Raw genomic sequence first — 20,564 nt, 5'->3', positions numbered from 1 at the left:
CCATCCAGTAAAACCCATCCTCTCTGACCCACACACTGTAAAACACGACTCCCATTCCATACACTCTCTCCTTTCCTCTCCGAGTCCCACGGATGAGAAACCACCCCTGCAAATGGCCTGTTTCCACCCAGACTGGAAAACCACTAGCTATTAGATCAGAGATCTCCTTCATGCTACTACATAGCTGTTGTGTGTGTGCGTGTGTATGTGTTTGTATGTGTGTGTGTGCAAACATGAGTGCGTGCTTGTGTTGAGAGAGAGAGAGAGAGAGAGAGAGAGAGAGAGAGAAGGAAAGTAAGAGAGAGTATGTATGCCTGTCTTTGTGTATGCATGTCTGTGTAATTGTGTACCAAAGACATCTGTGTCTGCAATTACGAGAGCGATAAAGATTGTGAGGTTCATTTGTAGCAATCAGACTTTGCTAAAACAAAATAAATCACCAGCCTAGGCTTTAGGAGCTGCTAGTGACCCAAGAGACCTCACAATCCCCCTTCTCCCCTCCCTCTCCCCCTCTCTCTGCCTATGCCTATAGACGGAGCGTATGCCTCTCAGAAAGGCTGTGTGTGTGACATAGGCCAGCTCCAGGATTGCAGTAAAGTTTCCAGCAGCAGCACACATGGGGGCCGGCACGCTCCTTGTCTGCAGAACTAACAGAGTCCCCAGAAGCAGAAACAGCAGTATACAGCACTGGGTGGCTGTGCAGGCCCCACACCATGCAGGGAGATTTATATGTGCCTCAGTCCCATCCGATCCCTACTGTAAATAATGCCGTAAAATTGTTCCCCTGATCCACTGTCTGTCATCTTAACAGTATACTGTACACATACTGTGGTGTCTCAATATATCTCAATATATTTCCTGAAATATATATACTCAAGATATGAATGACTTTATACACCATATATACAAAAGTATGTGGACACCCCTTCAAATGAGTGGTTTCGGCTATTTCCGCCACACCGGTTGCTGACAGGTGTATAAAATTAAGCAAACAGCCATGCAATCTCTATAGACAAACATTGTCAGTAGAATGGCCTTACTGTAGAGCTCAGTGACTTTCAACGTGGTACTATCATAGGATGCCACCTTTCCAACAAGTCAGTTCATCAAATTTCTGCCCTGCTAGAGCTGCCCTGGTGCTGTTATTGTGAAGTGGAAAAGTTCCAAATTGCTTCTGGAAGCCACATCAGCACAATAACTGTTAGTCAGCAGTTTCATGAAATGGGTTTTCACGGCCGAGCAGGCGCACACAAGCCTAAGATCACCATGCACAATGCCAAGTGTCGGCTGGACTGGTGTAAAGCTCGCTAACATTGGACTCTGGAGCAGTGGAAACCCGCTCTCTGGAGTGATGAATCACGCTTCACCATCTGGCAGTCTGACAGACGAACCTGGGTTTGGGCGGATGCCAGGAGAACATTGCCTGCCCGAATGCATAGTGTCAACTGTAAAGTTTGGTGGAGGAGGAATAATGGTCTGGGGCTGTTTTTCATGGTTCGGGCTAGCCCCCTTAGTTCCAGTGAAGTGAAATCTTAACGTTACAGCATACAATGACATTCTAGACAATTCTTCCAACTTTGTGGCAACAGTTTGGGAAAGGCCCTTTCCTGTTTTTTTTCAGCATGACAATGCTCCCGTGCACAACGCGAGGTCCATACATAAATGGTTTGTCGAGATCGGTGGGGAAGAACTTGACTGGCCTGCACAGAGCCCTGACCTCAACCCCATCGAACACCTTTGGGATGAATTAGAACGCAGACTGCGAGCCAGGCCTAATCGACCAACATCACTGCCCAACCTCACTAATGCTCTTGTGGCTGAATGGAAGCAAGTCTCCGCAGCAATGTTCCAACATCTAGTGGAAAACATTCACAGAAGAGTGGAGGCTGTTATAGCAGCAAAGGGACGGACCAACTCCACATTAATGCCCATGATTTTGGAATGAGATGTTCAACGAGCAGGTGTCCACATACTTTTGGTCGTGTTGTGTATATCTTAATCTTTTCAATCTGTCTTGAATATCTTATGAGGAAACATAACAATTGTGTGCTTAAAAAACCCAGACCCGAGCAGCCAGTTTTAAAAGCCCCTCAAGAAAAATAAAGCTACAATTCAAAACAGGGTTGATTATTTTTCCTCTGCTCGGTAAGAAAAGCAGTCAACAAAAGGTCCTTTCTCTTCTGCTCGTGACACGGAGGATATCTCAGCTCTTCCCGGTCCAAGTTTCCAAAGACACAGCTGTTTTTAATTACGCTTCACATGTAAACCTTAATTGTGATTAAACAAACATTGTGTGAGTGCTGTTGGCTGCTAAGAAAGCTCATCCATAGCCTGTAGCTTACAAAATTCAAATAGGTCAGGGGAAGGTATTAACAGTAACAAAATATGCAGTTTAAAAGCTACGTCCTATTGCATGTTTCCTTACCTTTATTTGGACATTCAATTGCTACCACATGTTTCTTTGCTATTTTAGTACACACCACATACATATACATTATTTGCTCTATAAAATAGACAGCCAACTCCCGACAACATTTCATAGCCTCTCACCCTCTAGCTGGTAACTTTAGAGTGGTAAGGTGTTGCTGCCGGTAACTTAAAGACATGTTGGCTGCCAAAGCGCATGCACACAAACACAATTCGAATAAAGTTCCCCAGCAAACATTCCTTCCTCTGCTCCTCGCAGGGTCGATAAATGCTGAGGTGAGACAAAGCTGTTGGGATGCCAGATTTCACGTTGCCATTTATTCATTCCTTCTGTCAGCAGAAACAAAAACGATCATGCAGGCAGCATCCCCCAGTGGGAATTGCTTTGGGTCTGTGTTCGACCTGCCTAGACTGAGCTTCGAATTTCCAGATACTTGACAAGGTTAAGTACCTACTGGCAATGACATATCGTCTCTGGCTGGAAACAGCAGGGGGGCGGCAGAGAGCGAGAGTGAGAGACAGAGAGTAGTAATTGACAGATCTCCCATTGGAGCATAATTGGCTATATTAAGTTTCACTGTTTGATCTTGTCCTGTGGGACCGCCCACCAAGCCAACAGCTCCCACTCAGAACACTGCATACTAACCAAAAACACAAAACGTCACTACCTCCCATGCCGACAGGACAGCAACCCCCTGCAACAGTCCAGCAAGACAACCATGCAGAAATGGAATGGAGACTAGAGCACCCTGCTGCAGCGGAGATAAACCAGACAAGGCATCTGCTGAACATAATCTGCAAAAAATGCATGAATTCTTTCTTTGTTATTATCAGAAATGCATTTTTGGAAATGCAACCTATTATCATTATGAGTTCTGGTTTAGATAAGCGACCCAGTAAAGGGTTAAAGTTAACTCATGTAAATATATGTAGCCTCAGAAACAAAGTTCATGAGATTAGTAATTTGCTAATCTTAGATAATATAAATATATTAGCCATTTCTGAGGCTCACTTAGACAGCACCTTTGATGATACAGCAGTAAGAATACAAGGATATATCATCTATAGAAAAGACAGGAATGTCTACGGGGGAGGTGTTGTTGTATATATTCAGAGACATATTTCTGTAATGCTCCGAGAGGCAAATGAAGTAGAAGTGCTGTGGTTGCAGGTTCACCTGCCTCATCTGAAGACTCTTCTTTTGGGGGGCTGCTACAGGCCACCAAGTGCAAACTGTCAGTACCTGAGAATATGTGTGTGATGCACTGGTGTAACGCAGTTTCTCTGGACCCCCCCCACCGCAAGGTCGGCGTTTGCCCCCCCCCCCCTCCTAAAATAAAATAAAAATCGAATGTGTCAGCCAGACAGCCACTCACAAAGTATAGACTGCCAATCGCTGTCCATGGTGCTGGAATTGCAACATGTCTATACAGCTGCATGCCTATCGAATCGATGACAGGCTTTCAGTGGTGCCAGGGCATGTACAGCAACGTTTTAACTAATTGATAAATGCTTATGGGTAGGCCTATTTGGTCGTCATTTTCTCATGTTAAGCCTAATGCTTCACAAAGCTATGCCCCAGGGTTGTCAAACTGACTCCATGGAGGGCCTAGTGTCTGCAGGTTTGGGGTTTTTCCCTTTCAAATAAGACCTAGACAACCAGGTGAGGAGAGTTCTTTACTAATTGGTGACCTTAATTCATCAATCAAGCACAAGAGAGGAGTGAAAACCTGCAGACACTCAGCTGTCCGTGGAATGAATTGGACCTGTGCTATACACGGTGTCACAAAGCATCCATTATTAGACTGCTGGCTGGTGGCAATAATGTAATTACTTGTTCAGTAATTAAAGTCGGAAATTCAAACATGGCAGATTGTAAAATGTATTTCTGATGCAACAACATACTAATCAGCTACCAATAGATTTTGTTGATTATGCAACAGTCCTATATAGGCTACCGGAACCTGCATGACATGAGCCGTCCTAGTGCTCTCTCCGAGCTTGGATTGAAATTTGTTGTGCATAAAAAACATTCTATTAATGCCAAATAATACAGTCAGTCCACCCTCAAAACAGTAGCTTACTAGGGATTGTTTCATTATGCAGTGTACTATCTATAGCTATATACCAGATTTAGCTGCCATTTATAAACTGTTTATAAAAATTACACATCAAATAGCCTAACAATGAGGGAAAAAGTAGTCAGCTTGAGGATAAATTCAGCCACTATTTATTGTTGAACTCAGCGGATTTTGTCTGGCTAATAGCCTACACAAATGGCCTGCAATATTCACGGTAAATTAAATGAAATCCAGCTTGAGAGACTCCCCTGGTCTCTTGGAGTCCTCCTTTTTTTGTGTGAAAATGTTTTCACCACGGCCTGTAGGTCCAGGTTGCGGGCCCAACTGTTTTCTATACTGAGTATTGCCAACCCAGACAGTCTTTCCTGAGACATTGTGAATTACATGCCCATTGCGCTGCACACAATTTAAACTTAGTGTGGAATGATATAAACTTAGCCAAGATATACCAGAGATAAGGGACTGTTCATACTGCAACCAAACAACTCAAAAGCCAGTTCACCAGCATGAAGGAAATCGCAAACCTCTTTTTTGTTGTTGTTCAAGCCCTCAAAAACTGTTGTCCGCTAAAGATGATAATCTGTTTGCATCTGCCAATTTATTAGCTGTTCAGTATATAGACGGCCTGTCCCCAGAGCTTCCTATACAGTTAATATCTTTCCGTAACGTGTTGATGCCGGCAATTAAAGACAATGACAGGCTCAATTAAGGATGTCACAGAACTGCTTTATTTTGAAGCACCACTCCCTTCTGCCCAGTTTCCCTGATGTTGCTACGGCAATTAAAGCTGTTTTTACTGTACCTGTCGCTTCTGCGGAGAGATTATTTTCTAAACTAAAACTCGTAAAGAACTACCTAAGAAGCATTAGGCTCTCGGATTGATAAGCGCTTTTGAACACCTGGGCAAGCTCCACTCATTGCACCCTCATAGCCTTGACCGCGGTATTTGTTCACCGATATCCCCTCATACTTTCAATCAGTTGAATTGTTTATTTTTCAAGGCCTGGGGCACTTTTTCAGTCAGATTCCTGAAGCCCAAGAAATAAACACTTAGCTTCCTAGTACATATGGAAATGAAAAATGTTTATTAATGACTTTTTTTTAAATACATTTGCAAAAATGTCTTTGTCGTTATGGGCTATTGTGTGTAGATTGATTAGGGGGGAAAACAATTGAATACTTTTTTGGAATTAGGCTGGAAAAAGTCAAGGGGTCTGAATACTTTCTGAAGGCACTGTATATATGAAAAGTGTGTAAATAGTATTTTTGTTGTCTCTTTCCAATATATGTCATTTTATTATTATTACATTAAATTCAAAGTAAAAAATATCTTATGTTGTTCTTGTCTATAACTGTTCTATACTTTGTCATGCATTTGTATGTTTTATGTGGACCCCAGGAAGAGGAGCTGCTGCATGTGCAGTAGCTAATGGGGATCCTAATAAATTAAACTAAACAAAACAAAAAGTTCTGTATCTACCAACAAGCTGTGCCCCGTCCGGTTCTCAGTGGCTCAGAAGCAGAGCTCCAATGTCTTTGTAGCTTGTATTTATCTAAATATGTCTTTGGAGTAAATCACAAAGCTGTCTGGCCTCCAGAAACTGGCTGAGTGCAGCCCTATTTTGGAAGACATTTGGCTTGCATTCTGGGAGAGCTTCATTTCTCTGAAAACAATCAGAGGACCCAATGGCTGAGCTGCGTGCCAGGGCTCCATGGTTTATGCATTCGGGACGTATTGAATTATTAGGCAGATATCGCAGGCAGGAGGAGCATTGTGGTCAGGCAGTACACAGCCACACAGCTTGTTTGCCAGCTTAAGAGCTTTAAAGAGAAACACTGATACGGGGTGCTACAGTAGTCTACATGCATGTCTGTTCTGCAGGCCTTGGTTTAAAGCACTGTGCTTTAATACAGAGAAGAAGACTAGGAAAAAGCTCAATCTGCCGCTTCTGTGTGTTCGCTAAATCAGTTCCTCGTCCAACAGGCGTGAGAAACGAAATGCGGGGGAGAGTTACCTGTTTCTAGCAAATATGGAGTCCCGCGAAAACCAAACGAACCGGAACTGGACCCAAAGTGATGGGAAAACAACAGAACGATTCCTGACGCGATAACAAACTGTGGGCAAACGATAGCAGTGTTTGGAAGGGGCCGGGGGGGGTTGGGAGTACGGAGTGGCGATGTAGCTGGCCCATGCCCAGCCTCTGGCACCGAGCAGGCGTCCAACTACTTCTTCTTCTGGCGGAATCAATCACAATGAGTTTCTGAGGAGTAGTGAGACTTACATTACCACCACTACACTGCTGGCCATAGCATTCAGACAGGCTAACTACTCTACTCACTAATGGATAATTGCTCACCAAGATTAAAGAGAGGACTCTCAATTGACTAGAGGGGTGGGGGATAAGAAAACGTTGTGCATTACGCCCTCCATGCGCACCAATCACATGCAACCTGAGCAGGCCTTTGGCAGGGAGTGGTTGAGTCCCATGGGTATTGTTGGCTGAAATATCCTGCGTTCAAACACCACAACATGGGGGCCTGACGACCAACCAGCCAGTCAAGAGGAAGTGGAGTTAATATGGGGGGGCCTAATCCCAGTCACCATTAATAAACAGGAGCAGGCATCTTCATGGCCTCCCTCTAATTCTTCATTTGCTTTCCGTTAGCCATCAGGTTGAAGACATCTAGAGGGGCAGTCAGTGAATGGGAGGAGGAGGATAGAGATACAGAGAGAGAGCAGAGAGAGAAATAGAAAGAGAGGGACAGAAATCCCCTTGCTAGATAGAGAGCTATCCTTGCAGAGAGAGAGAGAGAGAGAGAGAGAGAGAGAGAGAGAGAGAGAGAGAGAGAGAGAAGAGAGAGAGGCCCCTGCTTCCTTGGCCCACACAGACAGTGCTCTGCAGAGCGGAGCTGCAGTCTCAGCCCTGTAACTCTAACCGCATTCCTTCCAAGCAGAGTGGGCCTGCACAGGGAACGCTGACCACAAACGCCCCAGCCAGCAGCCCAGTGGCTCCATCATGATCATCCACGATCCATGATCCATCCCACCGACCCAGGCCAGGCATAGGGTAGCCTCCCTCCCCCAACCCTAACCTCAACCAATCCACCAACTCTGGGGCACCAGGCTCCAGCCCCAGCCCTCCTACCCCACCACCACCACCACCACCACAACCCTCACTGTCCCTGGCCCCATCAGCCAATACCTGAGCCTGCCTGTGGATGTAGCTGTGAGGCAGTCTGCTCGGTCACCCCTGTCTCCAGCTCATCTATTATGCATTTGTTTGCATGATGGCACATTCATATCAAAGTCCCCCGGACCGACGGGACAGACCATCTTTCTTTTCTTTTCACTTCCTCTCCCTCGGTCTTGACTCTTGCAGCTAAGTTAATGGATGCAGCCATTACCTTTCTCTGACCTGACCCAAAGCAGCAGAATGTTTCCTGGAACGCTGGCTAGTGCGAAGGGAGAGGGCAAGGGCAGGACTCACATCAAATAAACCTGTTGGACTGTGATGCGCTGCGTATGCTTTCTACAGCTGTCTCAGCCTGGCCGGCCCGAGCAAGGTTTTTAATACCAGGGTTAGGGGTTAGGCAATTCATATCACACTAACATTACAGATAATAACCAAGTATGACAGGGAGAGGTTATGAACCCCTCGTAAACCACCTCTCTCTCCGACCAGATTAGGAGAGCCTTCATTACAGGATAGTTTAGACATAGCAAAACGTCACCGGATAAAGAACTCAAAAGAACTTTGGGGGAAACTTCAGACACTATAATTTAAATTTGCTGATGGTAAAAGGATAAGAACAGAGAGATTTACAGTATTCGCTTTGGACTTTGTCCATTCTTTCCACTCCTTATAAACTGTCTGGGATTGTAAAGAATGCCTTATTAACCTCTGATAAATAAAAAAAAATACAAAATTCATTGCCAATAATGCTTTTATGGTGGAGCAGCATAGGAAGGAGAGGATATTAAACTGTCATTCTCAACAAGTGTTTCTGAGACAGCATCGATAGCTCAGAGGAGAAACACAAACTGCTGTTCAATTGGCAGCAGAGAGTCTCATTTCTTTAAACAGAGCCATGACTGCTGTCGTCAGACGCGGATCAAGTCATCACCGCTACATGAAGCCGCACAGTGTGAACAAATAGGCCGCGAATTCATCTCTGGAGTAATCTCCAGAACAATGAAGGGAACAAGGACATTTTGAAAGAGATTAACGTATTATTTGGCAGTTCCAATCTCTCTGTTTTCCTAATGGAAACATTTCACAGTAGAACAAAAAAGAAAATACGCTAAACCCAAGTTAATAGAGCCCCAACGCTGCTCCTGTGTCACATATTCTTCCACTTGTTGAGAGAGCCCCAAAGTAAACACTAGTAAAGTTCAGGGCCGGGTTGTCGGTTCCACCCAGGGCGAGCCTGAGTACGCGTTTCTCTGAGGACCGGCTCTAGTCCTCCCTGACAGCAAGGCTAACGGCTGCGGTGTGACCAGGCCATGCATTCAAAGAGCTCGGCGAAATGGATATTCGGGAATAAAAATTTTGCAGTTACCCCCTCCGGTCCCAGGAAAACATTCCCCCTAGCACACCTTCACCTCATGGACAGGAGTACAGAGCCGGGCTGTGTCACCTTACACCTAGCAGGGATCCGCAACCCAAATAAAAGCCCAACATCTGGGGGGGTTAAAGAATAATAACATGGTGACTGTCCCTGCACTGACCGCAAACCTCCTCTCCTCTTCAAACTGTATGGGAAGCTAAATATTTGGGCGGAAACCCCCATCCGAGACAAAGATTGAAATTAAAACAGTGGGGAAGTTGACTTTGTTTCCCAGCGATCAGATATCAAAAGAGAAGTAGCGTTGTGACTTACAGGCGGCCAAGCTTGGGTGTGGACTGGAACAGCAGCTCTGGGAGAACCTGCAGCTTGTTCCGGTTCAAACGCCTGGAGAGAGATAGAGGGAGAGAGAGGGAGAGAGAAAGAAAGAGAGCGAGAGAGGGGGAGAGGAGAGAGAGCGTCAGGGAAGGGCGAAAGCGTCAGTGTGGTCAAAAAAAAACGCTGTTTGATGAGGCATTCAGACATTTAACTATGTCAAATGAATAGAGTACAGTTTGGGCTGTGTTTGTGTGTAGCGTACTGTGAGAGAGACACAGAGAACAGACTTAGGGAACATTTGAGGGCTGAAACATACAGCAACATCAAGTAGCATCGTGTTGTGGTACAGCAAGGAACAGAGATTGATGAGAAGGCCGGTGAAATGTAAAACGACACACAGACGCTCCACTCAATCAATCAGATTAAAACCTCCAAAGTGGGATGACCCTTTGTTCGCGGAACAGGAAGGCTGGGATAAGCCAATGGCAGCGCCCCGGGTCAAGAGTTCACAGATGGGCTAAAGCTTATGCAAAAGTTGCCTAAGCGGGTGACTTCCTATGAAGATGGGAATTGGTTATCAGGCTCTGAAGTCATCTGAAGCCTTTAAAGGCCATTATCACTGTGATGAGCCTCCACAGGCTAACATGGGGGGGGGGGGTTCAGGATGCTAGGCCTTATCATGGCACCAAAGCCTTTCTCTGAGACAGGGGGTCACAGGGCACAGCTGAGGTATGTGGAGGAAGATGGGGGAGGTTCTCAGGATGTCATGAAAGAAGCCCTCAGAGCCTGATCACACTCCCTCTGTCTCCCTCTGTCCTCATCCATCCCTGGCCTGCACAGCCGGATGGAGAGAGTAAAGGCTTACCTAACACCTAGCCAGCTAGCATATCTCCTTTCCACGATATTACGCCACAAATCATAATAGCTCAAAGCAAAGGCATCAATCTCTGACCTGACCTCAATGAGGAACACAACATTAGGGAGCAGATCAACGTTGTCACATACGTTGTCTAGCCTGGAATACACCTATAAAACACATTTGATGTACCACTTGACAGTACTGACTTTGATCTAATCGAGGTAAATCAGATCTGTTTTGATACTTTCTCCACTGATTCCTTAGCTCCATTTCAGCAAAGGTCAACTCCCTCACCCCATTACTTTACTCTACTGACATACATTTCCCTCAGAGAGAGAGAGAGACAACATGACTGGAGATATGTTCCCATGGCCCTGTCTACGATCTCTGTCAGTGCGATCCCTGTACACCGCGGTACTAACGCTCACCAGTCCCAGAGCCAGGGTCATAAAGCGAGAGGTCTATGTGTACACGGCGCGCCCGTGCCATACAAACAGCACCCTGACCGTCCAAGTCACACATGGGCTCCAGTCAACAGGGCAGGAGTGTCAGTGCGTAGTCTGCGGATATAGGACCCTTCACTCAGACCCTGGTTCCTTCCCAGCCGTATCCAGACCCAACCAGGGTCAGAAGGGGATGATGGGGGCAGGAATGCCGGAATACTGCAAAATTCCAGAGCGGTGTGAAAAGCGGATGGGCCGGCAGAATAACATCCAGGCAGAGTGAGTTCCTGGCAGGATAGGAAGAGACTGTGACAGAAAGGGGACTTGGCTGGGAGATCTGGGAGATGGTCAGAACCAGGTACTGACGCACATTCGACCGGCGGATTTGGACCATCGTCATGGCTGGAAAGCCTGGCATGGATGGGTTTGGTTTAGTTACCAGTCTGTGGTGAGCCAGCTACTTCCAGACCGAAACAAACCCAATGACACAGACAAGGTCAGTAAGCCAAATGTCTAGGCCATTCATGAACTTGGACATCAGAAGCAGTTCCCCCTGTGTTGTTTTGACCGAGTGGTCAGTTTCACGTCAGAGTGTTAATGTTCACACTCAGGAGTGATGTGGGGGTATGCTTCACCCGTGTCAAGGAGCAGGTGAGAGAGTCACCCACCTTGACTTTTAAATGTAGGTAATCCATATCATCCTTACTTAAATATGCCTTTTTGAGTGCTTCTGAGAGTGCATATATGGTATGTGACACACACACACACACGCAACGCACACAGACACACACACTTAAGCACACAGAAACAGTGTAAATACACAAACGTGGTATTAGGGGTGAAAAGTTTCTAGAGGGTGTCAGTCTGCTGCAGTGGCTGCTGGGTAGGGAAGTGAGGTCGTCTAGGGATACTTACAGTCTCTCTAGCTGTTTGAGGTCCTGGAACGCCCCCCTCTCAATCACTGTGATCTGGTTGTCCTCTAGGTGCCTGACAGAAAAGAGGGAGACAACATTATAAACCATGGGTTAAAAGCAACATGGGGTAAAGCTACAGAACTCCTTTTAGAAGCAAGACCATGTACTCCTTTTCAAAGCAACACCGTGTACTCCTTTTAGAAACAACACCGTGTACTCCTTTTAGAAACAAGACCATGTACTCCTTTTCAAAGCAACACCGTGTACTCCCTTAGAAACAAGACCATGTACTATAACTACAGGGTTATGCTTTGAGGTCTAAATGGGTATTCCTTACTTTAGCCTGTCGAGTGTCTACCCTCTGCTCTGGGAACATCATGTCATGTTTCAGGATCCCTAAGGTTTTCCAGATGCCTTACAAAGGCAGAACATCTCCATCTCCATGGATATGCTGTTTATATTTGTGTCTGTGGATATTAAGGCCAATTTGGAGTGACATACATGAGAAGCGCATGAATCACAGAGTGACTGATACTCATGGCGGCTTGATACAACCAGGGCCATAAGTAGAAAGTGGAAACGCGAGACAGAAAACATTCTACGCTTCTCATGTGGAATTCCGGTCTTTTGGCAGGAGGCTCTCGGTTATAAATTGTCTTTTAAGCAAATGTTTATACATGTGACTGCTTTACTGCTATTAATACATGTTTTTGTCATATCCGTTTGTCAGGGGGAGATGACACAGTTGGCCTCATCATAGAGAACTATTCAGAGGCAATTTGTGAAGAATACCGCAGGTTTCCAGACTAACCCATCGGCGTAGCCAAAAGCCAACAGCTCTAATACCCGTGGATTGGTCTCAGATGGAGCTAGTTAGGCAAAGACCAAAATGTTGAGCCCAAAATAATTGCCTTATTTGGTTGATAAAAGACGAATCCTATACCTTGGATGATGATCTGATATATAAATCCGGTTCCCACAAACGAGGGATCAAACTCTCGCTGGTTTATTTATCGACATTTAAGTAAATATTCTCTGAACCCACCAGATGGGGGTTCAGATGGGGTTGTGTGTATCGTGTAGTATAATAGTATTGTTTTCATTTATGTGTTCCATTATCCATATGGGACATAGGCCAGCACCTACACTATCGTGAGGGGCAAACCAGCAGTTGAAAAAGACACCATCAACAGGACCTACAGTAATGTGCTTATCAGCCCAAAACGAAGAGACCAAGGGAAACCCTTAAATGTATGTGTGTGGGTGTGTGTGTGTGTACTCAGATGTCGTTCCCAAGACCTCTACATCCACATGGTTTGGAGTAGGGAAATGTCACTGGCTGACTGCTGTTAATCATGAGCCACATAAAAACAGGCAGCTGACCTGGCTGACAGTACTGCAGGACAGACCCTGCGTATTACCACTCCTTGGGCGCTTTCGTTTGCCGGTTATTTTTTGTCTCCACGCCATCCTTCCGCAGGCCCTTGTTCAGGAGGTAAACAGCACGAAGACGTCGTTTAGATTACAGTCATTAGCTCATCACCGCGGTCACACGTGCTCAAGCTCTCTCTTCGGCAGAGAGGGGAGGAAGGAGCCCGTCGAGTCAATCGGTGCAACTCCAAACAGACGAGTGTCAAATACTTTCCTTTGTGTATCATCATTGTGATAGCTGTGAGGGGAGTTGGAGTGAGGTTATACCGCGGTTGGATTTTACCGCATGTCGTTAGCCAGGTAAAAACGTACGAACGCTATGCTTTTTAGCCTTGTAAATATTGTGCAATGATGACATTTTGCTTCCATGATTACACATTTCCATTTGCTTGGTTATTTCCAATGACTCGGAATCGTGGGATTTTAGACAGCTACTTATAGGTTAAACATAAACATAGTAAATTCAAAATGACTTACTTAATCACTATAACTCAATATTAGGAAGTTGTCATTCATGTTCTGAACACTCAGTGTATATCAACGTTATATCCAATTTGGTCTTATTATCAGGCTTATTTGTGAAGGATGGAGAGAATGCTTACAGAACTCGCAGGTTCTTGATGCCAGAAAAGTCAACTTTAGTGATCCTGGTGATGTTATTCCTGTCCAAATCCCTGAAAGGAGAGAGAGAGAGAGAGAGAGAGAGAGAGAGAGAGAGAGAGAGAGAGAGAGAGAGAGAGAGAGAGAGAGAGAGAGAGAGAGAGAGAGAGAGAGAGTTAGAACGATAATCACACATCATCATAATCAGGGTCAGTCTATCAATTCTCTATCCACGCTGGTGAACTTAGGATGGTAATGCAGAGGTTCCCTGGCCGCGGCCCAAGCAGCACACTGCTCTGCTCTGTGGAGATGATGGCCGGGCACGGTGGCTGTGAGGCGGTGTGCTGGGTGTCCTCCACGCTGTGAAGGATTGCCCCTGAGATGTGGAGAAGAGCACCTTCTCTTCAGTCTATCTCTGCCTTGTGGCCCCTACCTAAGACACTGGGGGGCCAAATCCTTTCATCTCACAGACTTTGTACCTGACTACCTTACTGGGCAAAGAGGAGTCATCCAGGACTCTCTGAGTGGCCCCACACTCTGCTCATATCTCAAACACACTGGGGCCTGCAGGTAAGATGCTAGAGTGCTCACCTGTGTGTGTGTGTGTGTGTGTGTGTGTGTGTGTGTGTGTGTGTGTGTGTGTGTGTGTGTGTGTGTGTGTGTGTGTGTGTGTGTGTGTGTGTGTGTGTGTGTGTGTGTGTGTGTGTGTGCTTGCTCCACATACCATTGCGTGGGGATCATAGGCCTGCCTGTAACTATGTCAGTGTGTATTGTATACAGTCCATACTGACAGCATGAATGTAGGACAAGACTGGAGAATGACAAAGTCCTCGAACAAATATACATTGATGTTACTTCTGATTTGATACATTTTTCTCTCTGGAGCGAAAAGCTTATCTTGCTTGCAGACTGTTGCTCTGATTTAACCACTTCTCAGAATGTACGCCACAAAGGAAGAATTAGGGAAGAAAAAAACACACGTTAAATACACACACACCCTGACACACATTCTTGCATGAGCACACGTAAGCACACACAGACACACAGACACAAACACACACTCACACGCTCACGCTAGGGCAGGAAATGGCCAGGAACCTCACAATACGATATTATCACGATACTTAGGTGCCGATACAATATCTGCTGCGATTCTCACAATGCTATATGTATTGCGAATTCATACTGCGATTTTATTGTGATTTGATGTTCCAAACATATTGCTCACTATATGTCTACTGCAGAGAGACAAGAGAGAGCGTGAGGAAATTAGTTTTGATCAGTCAGGGAAATATGTTGGCTCACTACTTAAAAGAAGATGGAGAATAAGCTATACGATTAAAAAGTGTTTTGCCGCAGGTACACCTGACTAGCGCTAGGTACCTACAGTACCATTTAAAACATTTTCTAAATCAATACTTGGAGTCAAATATCGATATAATATTTTCCAAAAAGAATATTGCGATATGTAACTGTATCGATCTTCTTCCCCATCGCTAACACGCACACGCGCGCCAACACACACACACACACACACACACACACACACACACACACACACACACACGGTTCTCCTGACGTGGGGCTCAGTGTATGTTTCTCATAATATACATAAACATTTATAAATCTGATTTAAAGGCATATTGGATTTCAAAAGGCTTCCCCAGCTCTGAACATAAAGAGCTCTAATGGGAGCCATATTGTGGCCTTAGAGAGGACAGGGGCCTGACTGCTGGTGAAGTCACCCTCCCATTCCTCACTCTTACCCTCTCTCTGCTCTTCTCTGTCACCCTCCTGCTCTTCTCTGTCACCCTCTCTCTGCTCTCTCTGCTCTTCTCTGTCACCCTGTCTCTGCTCTCTCTGCTCTTCTCTCTCACCCTCTCTCTGCTCTCTCTGCTCTTCTCTCTCACCCTCTCTCTGCTCTCTCTGCTCTTCTCTGTCACCCTCTCTCTGCTCTCTCTGCTCTTCTCTCTCACCCTCTCTCTGCTCTCTCTGCTCTTCTCTCTCACCCTCTCTCTGCTCTTCTCTCTCACGCTCTCTCTGCTCGCTCTCTGCTCTTCTCTCTCACCCTCTCTCTGCTCTTCTCTCTCACCCTCTCTCTGCTCTCTCTGCTCTTCTCTCTCACCCTCTCTCTGCTCTTCTCTCTCACGCTCTCTCTGCTCGCTCTCTGCTCTTCTCTCTCACCCTCTCTCTGCTCTTCTCTCTCACCCTCTCTCTGCTCTCTCTGCTCTTCTCTCTCACCCTCTCTCTGCTCTCTCTGCTCTTCTCTCTCACCCTCTCTCTGCTCGCTCTCTGCTCTTCTCTCTCACCCTCTCTCTGCTCTTCTCTCTCACCCTCTCTCTGCTCGCTCTCTGCTCTTCTCTCTCACCCTCTCTCTGCTCTTCTCTCTCACCCTCTCTCTGCTCTCTCACCCTCTCTCTGCTCTCTCTCTGCTCTTCTCTCTCACCCTCTCTCTGCTCTCTCTCTGCTCTTCTCTCTTACACTCTCTCTGCTCGCTCTCTGCTCTTCTCGCTCACCCTCTCTCTGCTCGCTCTCTGCTCTTCTCTCTCACCCTCTCTCTGCTCTTCTCTCTCACCCTCTCTCTGCTCTCTCTCTGCTCTTCTCTCTCACCCTCTCTCTGCTCTCTCTCTGCTCTTCTCTCTCACACTCTCTCTGCTCGCTCTCTGCTCTTCTCTCTCACCCTCTCTCTGCTCTCTTTCTGCTCTCCTCTCTCAACCTCCCGCTGCTCTTCTCTCTGCCCCTCTCTGCTCTCTCTCTGCTCTCTCTCTCTCTCTCTCTCTCCCCCTCTCTCTGTTCCATCTCTCACTCTCACTGCTTTTTCTATCGCTCTCCTGTCCCTTACTCTCACCCTTTCAATTTCTCACTCTGACCCTCAACTCTCTGTCCCTCACTCAGCCTCTCTCTCTCTCTCTCTCTCTCTCTCTCTCCCACACAACACTATCTCGCTCCCCTTCTCTAACCCAGCTTTCTTCCTCCCTCGCTCTACAATCTCTCCTCTCTTATCTCTATCCTTCACTGTTCCCAGTAACTGTTACAGTGTGGAAAACATGTTTCACCAGGGAATATAATCAGGCATCGCTACTCAAAGAAGTCAATTAAACCAGCTTTTAGAACGCTCCTTTAAGTGATCAGGTAGGGGTCAGCAATCGACAAGCGGCTTTTGTGCACCCTGCTGCCCATTGTATTTTTTCATTTGTGTGAGGGATAAGGTGGCAATCCAAACAGCAGGTGTTCAGGGCCTCACAATGCCCACCCCCAGGCCACCCCACCCACTCAAGGCCTTTAAACCACTGAACCAACTAGTCTGGCACAGAAGCTGACAGAGGGTTTTACTTTACCTTGGGCGAAATCACTTACAAGAGCACTTTATTGATACATCGACCGACCGGACAAGAAAATACATTTATTTTGGCCCAGGAACATTATGTTGCACAAATGACATACCGGGTGACATGTAACTAAAAGGCCCCCAAAGCCCCTTTAAATCCATGGGAGAAGATTTTTTATAAAAACACATAAACGATCTCTCTTTTCTCCGTCTAACATTTTGCTTCACAATGTGTTTCCTGCTGTAATCTCCTGTTATTTTCCTTGAAGCCGAAGTCGTCTGGTCTTCCACAGCAGATAGGTATGCTCCATTTCCTTCTCAAATCCTCTAAACCATGTTTGGAATCTTAATTGAGTTACTCCTCTAGTGCTCAGAACTACACCATATTTACAAAAGTATGTGGACACCCCTTCAAATTACTGGATTTGGCTGTTTCAGCCCGACCCGTTGCTGAAAGGTGTATAAAATTGAACACACAGACATGTAATCTCCATAGACACTGGCAGTAGAATGGCCTTACTGAAGAGCTCAGTGACTTTCAACGTAGCATCGTCATACAGTAGGATGTCACCTTTCCAACAAGTCAGTTCATCAAATTTCTGCCCTGCTAAAGCTGCCCCGGTCAACAGTAAGTGCTGTTATTGTGAAGTGGAAACGTCTAGGAGCAACAACGGCTCAGCCATGAAGTGGTAGGCTACACAAGATCACAGAACTAAATCGCTGAATGTTGAAACGCATAGCACTGGGGTGGGCAACTCCAGTCCTCGGGGGCCTGATTGGTGTCACACTTTTTCTCCGTCCCTAACAAACATAGCTGATTAATCAAATTGCATTCTAAACTGAAGATCATGATTAGGCGATTATTGGAGTCAGGTGTGTTAGCTGGGGCTGGAGCAAAACTGTGACACCAATCAGGCCCTCGAGGACTAGAATTGCCCACTCCTGCTAGTGGGTAAAAATAATCTGTCCTTGGTTGCAACACTAACTACTGAGTTCAAAACTGCCTCTGGAAGCAACGTCAGCACAAGAACTGTTAAGTCGGGAGCTTTATGAAATGGGTTTCAATGGCCAAGCAGCCGCACACAAGCCTAAGATCACCATGCGCAATGCCAAGTGTCGGCTGGAGTGGTGGAAAACTCGCCGCCATTGGACTCTGGAGCAGTGGAAACACGTTCTCTGGAGTGATGAAACATGCTTCAACATCTGGCTGATTGACAAATCTGGGTTTGGTAGATACCAGGAGAACGCTAGCTGCCGGAGTGCATAGTGTCAACTGTAAAGTTTGGTGGAGGAGGAAAAATTGGGCTGTTTTTCGTGGTTCGGGCTAAGCCCCTTAGTTCAAGTGAAAGAAATCTTAACGCTACAACATACAATGACATTCTAGACAATTCTGTGCTTCCAACTTGAGGCAACAGTTTGGGGAAGCCCGTTCCTGTTTCAGCATGACAATGCCCCCGTGCACAAAGCGAGGTCCATACACAAATGGTTTGTTGAGATCGGTGTGGAAGAACTTGACTGGCCTGTGTAGAGGCCAGACCTTAAGCCTATTGAACACCTTTGGGATGAATAGGAACGCCGACTGCGAGCCAGGCTAATCTCCCAACATCAGTGCTCAACCTCACTAATGCGCTTGTGACTGAATGGAAGCAAGTCCCCGCAGTAATGTTCCAACATCTAGTGGAAAGGTCGTTGTCCTGTTGGAAGGTGAACCGCAGGTTTTTCCTCAAGAATCTCTCTGTACTTTGCTCCGTTCATCTTGCCACCACCATGCTTCACCGTAGCGAATCTTCTTTCTCATGGTCTGAGAGTCCTTTAGGTGCCTTTTGGCAAACTCCAAGCGGGCGGTCATGTGCCTTTTACTGAAGAGTGGCTTCCGTTTGGCCACTCTACCATAAAGGCCTGATTGGTGGAGTGCTGCAGAGATGGTTGTCTTTCTGGAAGGTTCTCCCATGTCCACAGAGGAATTCTGGAGCTCTCTCAGAGTGACCATTGAGTTCTTGGTCACCTCCCTGACCAATGCCCTTCTCCCCCGATTGCTCAGATTGGCCGGGCGGCCAACTCTAGGAAGAGTCTTGGTGGTTCCAAACTTCTTCCATTTAAGAATGATGGAGGCCATTGTGTTTTTGCGGACCTTCAATGCTACAGACATGTTTTGGTACCCTTCCCCAGATCTGTGCCTCGACACAATCCTGTCTCGGATCTCTATGGAAAATTCCTTCGACCTCATGGCATGGTTTTTGCTCTGACATGTATTATTAACTATGGGACCTTATATAGACAGGTGTGTGCCTTTCCAAATCATGTCCAATCAATATAATTTACCACAGGATGGCTCTAATCAAGTTGTAGAAACATCACAAGGATGATCAATGGAAACAGGATGCACCTGAGCTCAATTTAGAGTCTCTTGCAAACGGTTTGAATACTTATGTAAATAAGGTATTTCTGTTTTTGATTTTTTATACATTTGCAAAAAATATAAAAACCTGTTTTTGCTTTGTCATTATGTGGTATTGTGTGTAGATTGATTAGAAAAAAATATGTATTTAATACATTTTTGAATAAGGCTGTAACGTAACAAAATGTGGAAAAAGTGAAGGGGTCTGAATATTTTCCGAATGCAATGTGTGTACGTATGTAAGCCTTTTCATTTGATAGAACATTATAATGTATTTCATTTACATTGTATTAGGACGAATGTGGACAGAACTGATGAGAACATTCTTTCCTCAAGCCCTTACATGACCATATTACACTGAACAGTTGACAAGTAATTGGAGATCTGCAATTAACATAGCAGACATTTTAAAGTTATCATGTTCTCATTGGAATGTTCACTGATTTATGTAACTACACAGATCTGCACAGGCCATTGAATGATGGCTACCATCACAAATATTTCCAGATCACACACAAACTACAAGACATTTGAGACTTTACTGCAGCTGATGCAATGATTTTCTAAGGCTCTTATCGGGATATTGGTGGTTTCCAGGGTGGAACGTGGCCCATTGCTCCCTCCTTCCCTCCCTACCGCAGTCCTCCCTTTTTTTCCAGCACATTCAAGCTCTTCCCTCTTCCCAGTCCTGTGTGTTTTCCTGTTGGAAAGCCACTTCATTTCCACTTGTGACAGATCAAATAGGGAGGTTTGTAACCCAATCACGAGTCTGAGGAATCAAATATTCTCTTTCTGCCTTTCTTTGATCTCCTCCACAAGGGTCTGGATGCAACACATACAGTGCCTAAAAATCGATTTAAATTACACGTTGTAATGCAACAAAATAAGAAAACCGTCAAGGGGGTGAATACTTTTGCAAGGCACTGTATGTGTTGCATCCAGACCCTTGTGGAAAAGTATTCACCCCCTTGACGTTTTTCTTATTTTGTTGCATTACAACGTGTAATTTAAATCGATTTTTTATTTGGATTTCAGGTAATGGACACACACAAAATAGTCAAAATTGGTGAAGTGAAATGAAAAAAATTACTTGTTTCATAAAAATAAAAATAAATGTAAAACTGAAAATTGGTGGGTTCATATGGATTCACCCCCTTTGCTATGAAGCCCTTAAATAAGATCTGATGCAACCAATTACC

At 45.6% G+C, this 20,564-nt stretch overlaps 1 protein-coding gene across 2 annotated transcripts in view; it reads right to left on the bottom strand.

Moving 5' to 3' along the window:
• LOC106604933 (slit homolog 3 protein) overlaps positions 1–20,564 on the bottom strand; it is a 199,708-nt gene that overhangs the window by 168,198 nt on the left and 10,946 nt on the right. For both annotated transcript variants that reach the window (XM_014200077.2, XM_014200078.2), the window contains exons 2-4: positions 13,642–13,713; positions 11,610–11,681; positions 9,390–9,461 (exon numbers count right to left, since the gene is read on the bottom strand). In XM_014200077.2, coding sequence (XP_014055552.1) covers positions 9,390–9,461; positions 11,610–11,681; positions 13,642–13,713 — 216 coding nt within the window. The remainder of the gene's footprint in view (positions 1–9,389; positions 9,462–11,609; positions 11,682–13,641; positions 13,714–20,564) is intronic.

This window comes from Salmo salar, chromosome ssa05 (assembly GCF_905237065.1).
Source record: "Salmo salar chromosome ssa05, Ssal_v3.1, whole genome shotgun sequence".
Classification (NCBI taxonomy): Eukaryota; Metazoa; Chordata; class Actinopteri; order Salmoniformes; family Salmonidae; genus Salmo; species Salmo salar.
Note: the sequence above shows the minus strand (reverse complement) of the source record. Positions and strands in the feature narration are given on the sequence as shown.